General features: G+C 47.6%; 1 protein-coding gene across 1 annotated transcript in view; it reads right to left on the bottom strand.

The window, feature by feature from the left end:
- LOC142470254 (capping protein, Arp2/3 and myosin-I linker protein 3-like) overlaps positions 1-11,889 on the bottom strand; it is a 135,613-nt gene extending 123,724 nt beyond the window's left edge. The window contains exon 1 of the mRNA XM_075577200.1: positions 11,709-11,889. Within this exon, the coding sequence (XP_075433315.1) occupies positions 11,709-11,748 (40 nt within the window). The 5' untranslated portion in view covers positions 11,749-11,889. The remainder of the gene's footprint in view (positions 1-11,708) is intronic.
- Positions 11,890-14,962: the final 3,073 nt, after the last annotated feature.

Raw genomic sequence — 14,962 nt, 5'->3', positions numbered from 1 at the left:
AACACTTAGAAATTTATCAAAGAATGATTATATATATATATATATATATATATATTTATATACTGTGTATATATATATATACATACACATTTATATATATAAATGAAAATGAAGACACAATATATATATATACTGTGTCTTCATTTTCATTTATATATATAAATGTGTATGTATATATATATACACAGTATATAAATATATATATATATATATATATATATATATATATATATAATCATTCTTTGATAAATTTCTAAGTGTTTATTTTGTTATTGTTGTCCAAAACGCATGCATTTATTTATGTATTTTTATACCTTTTTATATCTATTAGTCACATTGTCAGTGATTCTATTTGATTCATCTGTGGCAATATACTGCTGACCAATGCAATTTCAACAGCACTGTCTATGTATAGTCTTGACGAAGTCAGCTGATGCTGACGAAACGCGTTGGGACTGACGTCATCATGCTACTTTGAAGCGTAGCTTGTGTTCTCTTTGCAACACGTTGTGTATCAGCTAGAGAGGAGGGTCAGATCTGCACCACTACACCGCGCTTGCGGTCTTCCATCGGGCGGTGCTGGTGTCGGTATTGGATTACGCTTGCGTCCTGCAGCAGCATACATACAGGCAGGTGGTGTCTTGGATTGCGATCCGGAGGTTCTCTCGGCTGGCGGTGGTCTTTACAGCTGCACCGTTACACAGTTAAAGATACCTTTATGTGAACCCATATTTTAATCATCTTGCAAGTGTGAATTGTCTACCACTCAATCTTTTATTAAAGAAATCCTATTGTTTAGGATAATGCACTAGGGGTGTTCTCTCCCCCTCTCTCATATTACTGTATGCTCATTTGCATGTCTTAGACAGGTCTGCAACCCCGCCTTACACCATTATCACCCAGCACACAGGGCTTCCACTGCAGCAAGGGATTCTGGGAAATGACATGCAAATGAGCACACAGTGCCACCTTTTGCTTCAAAACCATTTAACATGGTCCCCTATAAGCTTAAGCTTGCTGCATGGTCACAGCTTTGAGCACAGCCAGGGTTAAGATGCCGTGCCAGTAAACCCACCCACAGACAGCCATTTTGACCTTAATGGGTTTCCTCAGTGTGGGGTTGGTTATACTTTCCATTTGCTATATGCTTTACTGTGGAGGGTTTTTGTCCCTTTTTTTACCCACCATAACTTAACTAAGTGTGTGTATAAATTTAGATACATACATCTGTCTCCTTTATTCCCTCTCGTGTATTATATATTGTGATATTCTGCACCACCCCTGCCATTGAAACCTATGAAACAAATTGTGATTGAATAAGGTCTATATAGAGACTGAAACGTTGATTTTTGTGCAATAATTCCTTAATGTAGTATTATTTCTTCACAAGACCACTTGAGCTCCGTCTTTCTCGGATTGCGTCTCCTTACTTCACCAAATCTACGTCTGGACAGATGCGCCCGTGACAGGATCAAGTAGACAATTGTGAGCGACCCTTTCCTTTCTTTTAACTATAAACGTGGCCTCTGTGGTCACAATACAAAGCCGCTACGTTATTGGCTCTTCTATTGGCCGCCGGAGCAAACCCTGATGCAGACGGCGATATAGCGTCCACAGTTTCCCCGATGAACCCCAGAGTCTGGGGAGCCATGGATGACTGGGTCGCCCACTGGTTCCGGGAAGATAAAAATTACAATACCAGGTATTAACCGTATATTCAGAAAGAGACAGGCTCCAGGGCACACACAAACTGATCCTGATCGCTTGCTTGATCAAATAAAAATAACAAATCGTGGTCCCAATGTAGAAAAAAGTGAAAAATCTTTATTGCAGCATACAAAAGTGACCGTATAAAACCTCCCACGCGTTTCAACCACTGACTTTTCTCAAGGCGTAACAAAATGTGGTCAGCAAGCACTCTACATAGGTGCTGAACAATTAAAATAGACACAATCAGGGGAAATTGATTGTACAATCAAACAATACAATAAGTACTGATTATAGTAAAATAACCATAATAACACATGATGCAAGAAACATATCAAGATAGAGCTAATGATTATGCAGAACCATATTGCTCGGGATTAGATCAATAAGACTTATCACTATATAAATGCTTACAATTGATGTTTCAACAGTAATAAGATATAGATAATGAATTCTGATACCAAGGTGATTAAGCCAATATCCCTAGCCTGGAACATTGACATGAATGATAATATAAAGAGCCACAAAGTATTCTGCAGTACTATAATAACATTCCCAATAACCAAACGATCTATAAGAGTCATAGACCCCATAGTAATTGAGGAATATGGTAAGCTAAAGGGATGGCTGATAATGAAAGCGAATATCTTAAGCAAAGGCCAGTGACTGCTTATAAGGAAAAACAGTCAACACACTTATATAATAGTAATAAGTGTCCGTCATTAGTAGTATATAGACAATAATATACAGATGCATATAAATTCATAGAGAATAACTGGATTGCATTCAAATCAAACACCCAATAATCTGTGATATTTTAAGTATCAAATAGTAATAAAGAATGACAGAAAATAGTGTGTAAAGAGACAAATTGATGATGGAATGAAAAACATAACCAAGCTGAACTAATTAACCGTATATTAGTGCCAAGAGAAGAAAAACGGAGAACGTTTCTTAAGCAACAATTTAAGGACAGAACTGTTTGTGCATAAACCCTTTAATATTGTCTCATTTTGCATTGTGGAGGCAGTTCTGGTTACATTGCATCCCTATGAGCACCTGCTCTGTAAAATGTGTCAGGAAACCACACAACATGCGAGATCCTGCACTAGATTACATGCCCGCAAGCACAACACCCAAACCCAAAGAACCCTAGAACAGGAAAACAATAGCTCCATATACTTGCAACAGATAGGTGTGTAGGTGTGTGTGTAGGTGTGTGTGTAGGTGTTTGTGTGGCCAAGCCAGGCTGGTTTTCTTGGCTACTAAGTCTGCCCTCCCTGGCAGTAAGTCCTGGTAAGAACAGGCCTGCCAGGAGTTATCATGGGTTTTCCCCACTCATAGTAGCTTATTTGAGTGACAGGGGAGGTGGTGGGACTAAGCCTGTGTGTGTCCAATCACTGGATTCAGACCTGGTACCTACTTCCCTTGTACTTAAGGAGTGCACTGCTAAATTTAGTCAGTGCCTCTACCTCCTTGAGAGAGGCTGGTCTACCTTTAACAATTGTGCAGGGCTCTGCCAATCTGTATTTCCTCCCCTAGGGGAGTGGAAGGGAGACAATACCCCATACTCCACCAGGGAGTAAGGGATGAGCAAGGTCTGCTTCAGGTTCCCTTGGCCTTGAGTGGAGGTCCAGGGTACATCCTGACGGTGAAGCCCCACGAAGTGAAGTATGCTGTGTATGCTGATCATCTGCAGTGTACTAAATAAAGTGATCCTGTTCAAAGATATCTTCCTGCCTGAGACTACAATCTATCAGGGGGAGGGGAAGTAAGTTATCCTGCAGGGATTGTCCCCATATCCCTGGGGCCTGCAAGAGATGGAGGCGCTGACACTGTGAGAAAGAATCAGTTTCTACCCCAGAAGCCTGTCCTGTTTTCCTCCACATCACCGCAGGAGACTCAGATCTACTGTAAGCCAGCAGGTATGCACCACATCACATTGTGTAATGGCGAAATCTCCCAGAGAGGGGGGGAAACACTGTTACAAGTGATATTCTTTATTGGCTATATGCTAACAGTGGAGATTTTTTGTCGCCTTTTTCACCCACCATAACTTAAATAATGTGTATGCAAACCCAGTACAACCAACAAATGAAAAGGGCAACTCACGGATCCATTGATATAGTGCCTGGGTGCTCATAGCATTAATTCATTGTAGAAGTAATAAAGTGAATCTGTGCTCTCTCAAGTCTTCTTCCAAGATCAGTGATTTATTGAAGGATCAACATTTCGGACCTCACATGGACCACACATGATCCTCCAAATGGACCACACATGGTCCTTCACATGGACCACACATGGTTCTCCACATGGACCTCTCATGGACTTCTCATATGAGCATCAATCAATCAATACCAGCTGCAACTATTATATTTCTTTTTACCAGTGTGGAATCTTTGGATTTGTATCTAATTAGATTCCCTAACAACTAATGATATAATCTTTGCTAGTAAAATAGTAATAATAATTGAATTTAAGGGATTCAAACTATTCAGTGCGTGGGTATAAGTGTATATCAATGTTCTAGCAAAGGAAACAGATAGGAAAAAGCAGGCACCAGCAAAGCAGGAGAAAAAAAAACATCCAAAGAGCGTGTGCCCATTAAAAAAATGATTTAAAGGATTGCAGCAAGGGTTACAACAACATTATGGGGTACAGGCCCCCCCCCCACCAACGCGTTTCGAGCGTTGTTGTCCTGTTCTAGTTGTTGTCCTGGGGAAAAGTAGATTCGATGTAGGTAGTGATGCTTTTTAGTGTACCAACATGGTGGTCCACCAAAATATATCAGAACCTACATTGAATGTATATAAGTGTATATAACTGAATGCTTGGCAGGAGCAAGAAGGTCTACTACCTCGGTATGGCAAGAAGCCTCCCTAAAACTCACTTAGCGACACTGAATGTGAAGCAGGGGAGCCTGGTTCAATTCCCGCTGCCACTCCTTGTGACCTTGGGCAAGTCACTTTATCTTCCTGTGCCTCAGGCACCAAAAACATAGATTGTAAGCTGCACGGGGCAGGGACTTGTGCCTGCAAAAATTCTTTGTACAACACTGCATACACTGTCAGCGCTATTCAAGAGAAATATATATATACAGTGGTGTGAAAAAGAAAGTACACCGTCTTTGAATTCTATGGTTTTACATATCAGGACATAATAACAATCATCTGTTCCTTAGCAGGACTTAAAATGAGGTAAATACAACCTCAGATGAACAAGAACACATGTCATATTACACCGTGTCATGATTTATTTAACAAAAATAAAGCTGATATTCAGTTGGGAGCTAGACCCAAAAACTCGCCTGATGTTAAAAACTCCCATACTTTTTTAGAGAGGGGGCCAAATGCGATGTGTTCCAAAGATGATCAATTGCATCACACACCAGAACAGGATCTGAATCCCATGAACACCTCACTCAAAAGAGGAAGTTCAAGGGAAGAGGAGTTAGAGCAGGAAGAAGGCTCCAAGAGAAGAAGGCAATAAAAATTATTAATTCAATACTTCCTGAACCTAAAGGTATTTATAATCTTTCTTCACATATGCTCACTCCTGATCAGATCCGTATTCTCAATAAAGGTGTGTCCTTTTGTCCCAGTGCCTATTCGGTTCCCGTTGATTTGTTTGTTGACCTTAACCGTTTTATACGCAAATTAACTCTCAAAAGACATTTTCTTTTGAAAAACAATGTACAGTAGGTCCCACACAATTATTTGATATTAACAATCAAGGTCTGACGGACACTACGACTGGCTTATGGTTAGATCAGTTTGATGACAATTGTACATCATCAAATGTGGATCTAATGTCCTCTGCTACAACCGATTTAGGCCACAATCTCATTTTTTCCCCTATCAATCGAAGGGAAGTTATATAGAGACTTTTTACTCTATGGTTCATAGTGAACTTCCAGAATTATGCAAGGATCAACGTTCTAAACCTTTAAAGAAAAATCTCTCTTGCGGTGAAATAATAGCTATTGAACAACTACAAAATAATTCTGAATTGGTTATTCGCCAGGCAGAAAAAGGAGGCGGTTAGTGCTTCAAGATAGGTTAGCCTATATTGGTGAAGCACACCGATTCCTTTCAGATGAGACTTCTTATATTAAAATACGATCTGACCCCACTGTTGTTTTCCAAGCCGAACTTATGGCAATACTTAAAGAAGCCCAGACCAATGGTATTCTTACAGGCACTGAATTTAAATTTTTATATATCACATTACCCCGGGTTCCTATTTTTTTATCATTTGTCCAAGGTTCACAAGTCCCTCACTTCTCCCCCTGGCAGACCTATAGTGTCCGGGACAGATTCGATGACATCGAACTTGTCCCAATATGTTGATTATTATCTTCAGACCCATGTATCAACTTTGAGGTCACATATTAGGGACAGTTTGCATGTCATTGATTCTGTCTCGGACATTCAGTGGAAATCATCATATATTTGGGCCACTTGTGACAATTCGTCTCTCTATACTTATATAGAACATGCTAAAGGTCTGTCAGCGGTAGAATATTTTCTATGTGGTGATGGTGGATTATCTGAAATACAAAATAAATGTATTCTTTCTATTATTGAATTTATTTTAATGCACAATTATTTTTTATTTCAGACACAATATTATTTACAGGTCTGTGGAACGGCCATGGGGACGAGGTTCGCGCCTAGCTATGCCAACTTATTTATGGGTTGTTGGGAGGACAAACAAGTTTGGACCAACAACCCATATAGCGCGGGCCTCGTCTGCTATGGCCGTTTCATAGACGATATTATAATTATTTGGGACACTACTTTTAGTGATATTCACGATTTATTCACTCATTTTTCTTCTAATACCCTTGGTCTGGTATTCACATCAGTGATAGATCCTATATCTATTGTTTTTCTTGATCTTTGCCTTAAGGTAGACTCGAATAATGAAATCCAGACAGATGTACATATAAAAGAAGTGGCATCTAACAGTTATCTTCATGCCAGGAGCAGTCACCATCAAGGTTGGCTAGGGAATATACCCTTTACTCAATTTGGTAGACTAAAACGAAATTGCTCCACGGATCTGGATTTCATTGTTCAGTCTAATATTATGAAGGCCAAATTTATTGAAAAAGGATATGACACTACTCTTGTAGAGGAATCTTTTGTGCGAGCAGCAAATCTTGTCCGGAAAACTCTGCTTCAAGCAACGAAAGATAAATATTTTAAGAAAACTCTGTCAAAATCTTCCTTTAAGGAATGTTTATCATTTTCCACCAAATTCAGCAGGTCACACAAGTCCGTCCGTTTGATCATGAATAGGCACTGGGACATTTTGAGAAAATATCCAATCTTGGGAACACATTTGGATGAGATGTGACCCTGGCCTCTCTCACACACGGGCAGGGAAGTGACACTGGGCCTCTCACACACAGGCAGGGAAGTGACCCTGGCCTCTCTCTCACACACGGGCACGGAAGTGACACTGGGCCTCTCACACACAGGCAGGGAAGTGACACTGGCCTCTCTCACACACTGGCAGGGAAGTGACCCTGGGCCTCTCTCACACACGGGCAGGGAAGTGACCCTGGGCCTCTCACATGGGCAGGGAAGTGACCCTGGGCCTCTCTCACACGGGCAGGGAAATGACCCTGGGCCTCTCACACACACAGACAGGAAAGTGACCCTGGCCTCTCTCACACACAGGCAGGGAAGTGACCCTGGGCCTCACACACAGGCAAGGAAGTGACCCTGGCCTCTCTCACACATGGGCAGGGAAGTGACCCTGGGCCTCTCACACACAGGGAAGTGACCCAGGGCCTCTCACACACACACAGGGAAGTGACCCTGGGCCTCTCACACACACAGGGAAGTGACCCTGGGCCTCTCTCACACACACACACACACACACACAGAGGGAAGTGACCCTGAGCCTCTCTCACACACACACACACAGGGAAGTGACCCTGGGCCTCTCTCTCACACACACACACACACACACAGGCAAGTGACCCTGGGCCTCTCTCACACACACACACACACAGGGAAGTGACCCTGGGCCTCTCACATACACAGGGAAGTGACCCTAGGCCTCTCTCACACACACACACACACACACACACACACACACACACAGGGAAGTGACCCTGGGCCTCTCACACACACACAGGGAAGTGACCCTGGCCTCTCTCACACACACACAGGGAAGTGACCCTGGGCCTCTCACACACAGGGAAGTGACCCTGGCCTCTCACTCACACACACACACACACACACACACACAGGGAAGTGACCCTGGGCCTCTCTCACACACGGGCAGGGAAGTGACCCTGGCCTCTCACACACGGGCAGGGAAGTGACCGTGGCCTCTCTCACAGAGGCAGGGAAGTGACCCTGGCCTCTCACACACACAGGGAAGTGACCCTGGCCTCTCTCACACCCGGGCAGGGAAGTGACCCTGGGCCTCTCACACACGGGCAGCGAAGTGACCTTGGGCCTCTCACACACAGGCATTGAAGTGACCCTGGGCCTCTCACACACGGGCAGGGAAGTGACCCTGGCCTCTCTCTCACACACATAGGGAAGTGACCCTGGGCCTCTCTCACACACGGGCAGGGAAGTGACCCTGGGCCTCTCACACATGGGCAGGGAAGTGACCCTGGCCTCTCTCACACACTGGCAGGGAAGTAACCCTGGGCCTCTCACACACAGGCAGGGAAGTGACCCTGGGCCTCTCACACACAGGCAGGGATGTGACTCTGGGCCTCTCACACACACACACACACACACAGGGAAGTGACCCTGGGCCTCTCTCACACACACAGGGAAGTGACCCTGGGCCTCTCTCACACACACAGGGAAGTGACCCTAGCCTCTCTCACACACACACACAGGGAAGTGACCCTGGCCTCTCACACACACACAGGGAAGTGACCCTGGGCCTCTCTCACACACAGGGAAGTGACCCTGGGCCTCTCTCACACACACACAGGGAAGTGACCCTGGGCCTCTCACACACACACACAGGGAAGTGACCCTGGGCCTCTCACACACACACATGGAAGTGACCCTGGGCCTCTCTCACACACACGGGCAGGGAAGTGACCCTGGCCACACACACACACACACACACACACACACACACACACACACACACACACACACACACACACACACACACACAGGGAAGTGACCCTGGGCCTCTCACACACACACACACACACACACACGGAAGTGACCCTGGGCTTCACACACAGGGAAGTGACCCTGGGCCTCTCTCACACACACACACACACACACACACACACACACACACACACACACAGGGAAGTGACCCTGGGCCTCTCTCACACACACAGGGAAGTGACCCTGGGCCTCTCTCACACACACACACACACACACACACACACACACACACACACACACACACACACACACACACACACACACACACACACACACACACAGGGAAGTGACCCTGGGCCTCTCTCACACACACACACACACACACAGGGAAGTGACCCTGGGCCTCTCTCTCACACACACACACACAGGGAAGTGACCCTGGGCCTCTCAAACACGGGCAGGGAAGTGACCCTGGCCTCTCACACACAGGGAAGTGACCCTGGCCTCTCACACACACACAGGGAAGTGACCCTGGCCTCTCACACACACACACACACACACACACAGGGAAGTGACCCAGGGCCTCTCACACACACACACACACACACACACACACAGGGAAGTGACCCTGGGCCTCTCACACACACACACACACAGGGAAGTGACCCTGGGCCTCTCTCACACACACGGGCAGGGAAGTGACCCTGGCCACACACACACACACACACACACACACACACACACACACACACACACACACACACACACACACACACACACACACATACACACACACACACACACACACACAGGGAAGTGACCCTGGGCCTCTCACACACACACACACACACACACACACACACACACGGAAGTGACCCTGGGCCTCACACACAGGGAAGTGACCCTGGGCCTCTCTCACACACACACACACACACACACAGGGAAGTGACCCTGGGCCTCTCTCACACACACAGGGAAGTGACCCTGGGCCTCTCTCACACACACACACACACACACACACACACACACACACACACACACACACACACACACACACACACACACACACACAGGGAAGTGACCCTGGGCCTCTCTCACACACACACACAGGGAAGTGACCCTGGGCCTCTCTCACACACACACACAGGGAAGTGACCCTGGGCCTCTCACACACGGGCAGGGAAGTGACCCTGGCCTCTCACACACAGGGAAGTGACCCTGGCCTCTCACACACACACAGGGAAGTGACCCTGGCCTCTCACACACACACACACACACAGGGAAGTGACCCTGGGCCTCTCTCTCACACACACACAGGGAAGTGACCCTGGGCCTCTCTCACACACACACACAGGGAAGTGACCTTGGGCCTCTCTCACACACACACACACACACACACACACACACACACACACACACAGGGAAGTGACCCTGGGCCTCTCACACACACACACACACACACACACACACACACACACACACACACACACACACACACACACACACACAGGGAAGTGACCCTGGCCTCACACACACACACACACACACACACACACACACACAGGGAAGTGACCCTGGCCACACACACACACACACACACACACACACACACACACACACACACACACACACACACACACACACACACACACACACAGGGAAGTGACCCTGGGCCTCTCACACACACACACACACACACAGGGAAGTGACCCTGGCCTCACACACACACACACACACACACACACACACAGGGAAGTGACCCTGGCCACACACACACACACACACACACACACACACACACACACACACACACACACAGGGAAGTGACCCTGGGCCTCTCTCTCACACACACACACACACACACAGGGAAGTGACCCTGGGCCTCTCTCACACACAGGGAAGTGACCCTGGGCCTCTCTCTCACACACACACACACACACACACACACACACACACACACACACACACACACACACACACACAAGTGACCCTGGGCCTCTCTCACACACACAGGCAGGGAAGTTACACTGGGCCTCTCACACACACACAGGGAAGTGACCCTGGGCCTCTCACACACAGGGAAGTGACCCTGGGCCTCTCACACACACACACACACACACACACACACACACACACACACACACACACACACACAGGGAAGTGACCCTGGGCCTCTCTCACACACACACACACACACACACACACACACACACACACACACACACACACACAGGGAAGTGACCCTGGGCCTCTCTCACACACACACACACACACACACACACACACACACACACACACACACACACACAGGGAAGTTACACTGGGCCTCTCACACACACACAGGGAAGTGACCCTGGGCCTCACACACACACAGGGAAGTGACCCTGGGCCTCACACACACACACAGGGAAGTGACCCTGGCCTCTCACACACACAGGGAAGTGACCCTGGCCTCTCACACATGGGCAGGAAAGTTACACTGGGCCTCTCTCACACACAGGCAGAAAGAAGGACCAAAGTTACAGCGGGTTTTACTATGTTCAGGATATTAAATATAGGTACTAAATAGGTGCAGTTGGAGGGTTTGGGTTAAGGCTGGAGTTCTCAAGACCCCCCCCCCCCCCCATCCTCCCCAACGGGTCAGGTTTTCAGGCTATCCCAGCTTCGGCACAGGTGGCTCAATCTGATTGAGCCTCCTGTGCTGAAGCAGGGACTGATTGAGCCACCGGCACTGAAGCTGGGACTGATTGAGCCACCTGTGCTGAAGCAGGGATATCCGGAAAACCTGACTTTTGGGGGGGGGGGGGGGGGGGGGGGGGGGGGGGAGGGAGGGGGCACTTGAAGTTCGGTGTTGAGCCCCCCTGGGTTAACTTATGCGAAAACCACGCGACTTACCTTGTAGTTCATAGCTGATGCCTTCCAGGCAGTTTGCCATTATAAATGCGGCGTCTCACTTTGAGATGCAGAATGTGAGCCTGACGTGGATGTTTAACAAGCACAGGACGGCAATGTAACCCCCGCATTCAAAGTGAAAGTGGTTCTGCAGCGAGGAAGCCGGGTTAGGATGCCTGGGTGTCAGCCTCCTGCTCCTCTCTGACATCGAGCATCCTGCACATCACTTACCAAGACACTCTATGGGGGCTATGCACTAAGCAGTGATAAGTCGTTTTAAGAACGCAAAGTGCTCTTAGAACGTGATGTTCCGCCGAACACGATTCACTAAGCCGCGCAAACAGGCACTTTGCGTTCTTAAAGTGGCTTTTTTCAGGAAATTTTCAAAGTCCAACTTTGCTCGTACGATAACCTGTTTGCGTTCAATTCGGCCCATCTCCGGGATTCACTAAGCGACGCAAACTTATCGAACGCGAAAGCTGCGTTCAACAAAGCTCGCCAGCTAAAGGCAGGTGATGAAAAAGCTGGACTTTGAAAAATTTCTTTGTTTACATTTTTGCGTGCGCAACACCCATACAACAGGCCGGCGGGTATCCCCGGCTGACCCCGCGGGGGTCCCCGAGGGAGGCCGGGGGTCCCCAGCTGACCCCGCGGAGTCCGGGGGTCCCCGCGGCCGTCCCGGGGTCCCCGCGGGCCTGTGGTACCAATGTTGTGCCTCCAAAAATACTAAACAATATTTATAACTAAATACACCGCCCTAACACATACAATACGGTAATGGGCAAAATAACTATTATCCACATATGGATAATAATGCATTTGTCCATTTTAAATACATATAAATTACAATAAATACAGTAAATACATATTACACTTACCTTTTCCAGGCACCCACGATGAAGGCCGTCTTCATCCTCATCTTCATCCTGCCCATATCCCTCCGGTGCTGCAAAACATACAAAACAATCAAAAGAGCCAATGTAATGTCCCCTAACCCTTTAATCACCTTAGCGGTCGTTAACCGCTATAGTCATTAAGGGGTTTACCCACCCTGGGTTTACCCACCCTGCCCCCATTCATTTGTACAGTGGGATATATATACATACATATATATATATATATATATATATATATATATATATATATATATATATATATATATATATATATATATATATATATATATATATATATATATATATATATATATATATATATATATATATATATATATATATATATATATATATATATATATATATATATATACACATATATATACATATACATATACAGTGCTCGACAAATCCGGTCGCCCGGTCGCCAGGGGCGGCCGGATTTGCCCCCGTGGCGACCCCGCCTAATGGCCGCTTAGCGCATGCGGTTCTGTGATAAAAAATTTTTTTTTATTTTTTTATTTATTATTTCTTTTTTTTTACAAATCCAGCAACCGAGACGGGAGGTGCTAGGAGAGGTGATCCTCTGTCCCCGCGCTCCCGCTGCCCGCCGGGTGGGAGGTGGGAGTGGGGATGCTCGTCCCCGCGAGGCGGGAGGTGCTAGGAGAGGTGATCCTCTGTCCCAGCCCTCCCGCTGCCCGCCGGGTGGGAGGTGGGATGCTCGTCCCTGGTGCTCGTCCCCGCGAGGCGGGAGGTGCTAGTAGAGGGGCTTCTCTCCGTCCACGCGCTCCCGCTGCCCGCCGGACGGGAGGTGGTAGCTGGGATGCCCCTCCCTGTTCCGGTGCTCGTCCCAGCAAGGCGGGGGTGCTCGTCTCCATCGCTCCTCTCCATCCCCTGCGCTCCCGCTGCCCGCCGGACGGGAGGTGGTAGCTGGGATGCTCCTCCCCGTCGCTCGTCCCCGCGAGGCGGGAGGTGCTAATAGAGGTACTATTCCGTCCCCGCGCTCCCGCTGCCCGACGGACGGGAAGTAGGTGCGGGGATGCTCCTCCCCGTTCCGGTGCCCGTCCCCGCAAGGCGGGGGTGCTCATCTCCGGCGCTCCTGCTGCGCGCGCGGGCTGTGGTGCTGCTTGTCGCGGCCTTTCCTCTCTTCCTCACCCCCCCCCCCCCCGTGTGTGTGTGTGTGTGTGTGTGTGTGTGTGTGTGTGTGTGTGTGTGTGTGTGTGTGTCTGTGTCTGTGTCTGTGTCTGTCAGTGTGCCTGTGTGTCTGTCAGTGTGCCTGTGTGTCTGTCAGTGTGCCTGTGTGCCTGTGTGCCTGTGTGTCTGTCAGTGTGCCTGTGTGTCTGTCAGTGTGCCTGTGTGTCTGTGTGTCTGTCAGTGTGCCTGTGTGTGTGCCTGTCTGTGTGTCTGTGTGTGTGCCTGTCTGTGTGTCTGTCTGTGTGTGTGCCTGTCAGTGTGCCTGTGTGTCTGTGAGTGTGCCTGTGTGTCTGTGAGTGTGCCTGTGTGTCTGTGAGTGTGCCTGTGTGTCTGTGAGTGTGCCTGTGTGTCTGTGAGTGTGTCAGTGTGTCAGTGTGTCAGTGTGTCAGTGTGTCAGTGTGTCAGTGTGCCTGTGTGCCTGTGTGTCTGTCAGTGTGCCTGTGTGTCTGTCAGTGTGCCTGTGTGTCTGTGAGTGTGCCTGTGTGTGTGTGTGTCTGTCAGTGTGCCTGTGTGTCTGTCAGTGTGTCTGTGTGTGTGTGTGTGTCTGTGTGTGTGTGTGTGTGTGTGTGTGTGTGTGTGTGTGTGTGTGTGTGTGTATGAGTGAGTGTCTCTGAGTGTGTGTCTGTGAGTCTTCTGTGTGAGTGTGTCTCTGCGTGAGTGTCTGCATGAGTGTGTCTCTGCGTGTCTGTGAGTGAGAGTGAGTGTGTGTCTGTGTGTCACCCTCTCCCTGTGTCGCCCTCGCCTTCTCCCTGTCGCCCTCGCCCTCTCTCTGTCTTTGTCTCTCATTCTCTCTGTGTGTGTTCTGTGTCTCTCTTTTTTTGTCTCTCATTTTTGTGTGTCTCTCATTTTTGTGTCTCTCATTTTTGTGTGTCTCTCATTTTTGTGTGTCTCTCTTTTTCTGTGTGTCTCTCTTTTTCTGTGTGTGTCTCTCTTTTTCTGTGTGTGTCTCTCTTTTTCTGTGTGTGTCTCTCTTTTTCTGTGTGTGTCTCTCTTTTTCTGTGTGTGTCTCTCTTTTTCTGTGTATGTCTCTCTTTTTCTGTGTGTGTCTCTCTTTTTCTGTGTGTGTCTCTCTTTTTCTGTGTGTGTCTCTCTTTTTCTGTGTGTGTCTCTCTTTTTCTGTGTGTGTCTCTCTTTTTCTGTGTGTGTCTCTCTTTTTCTGTGTGTGTC

Source organism: Ascaphus truei, chromosome 19 (assembly GCF_040206685.1).
Source record: "Ascaphus truei isolate aAscTru1 chromosome 19, aAscTru1.hap1, whole genome shotgun sequence".
Taxonomy (NCBI): Eukaryota; Metazoa; Chordata; class Amphibia; order Anura; family Ascaphidae; genus Ascaphus; species Ascaphus truei.
This window is presented reverse-complemented; position numbering and strand designations above follow the sequence as displayed.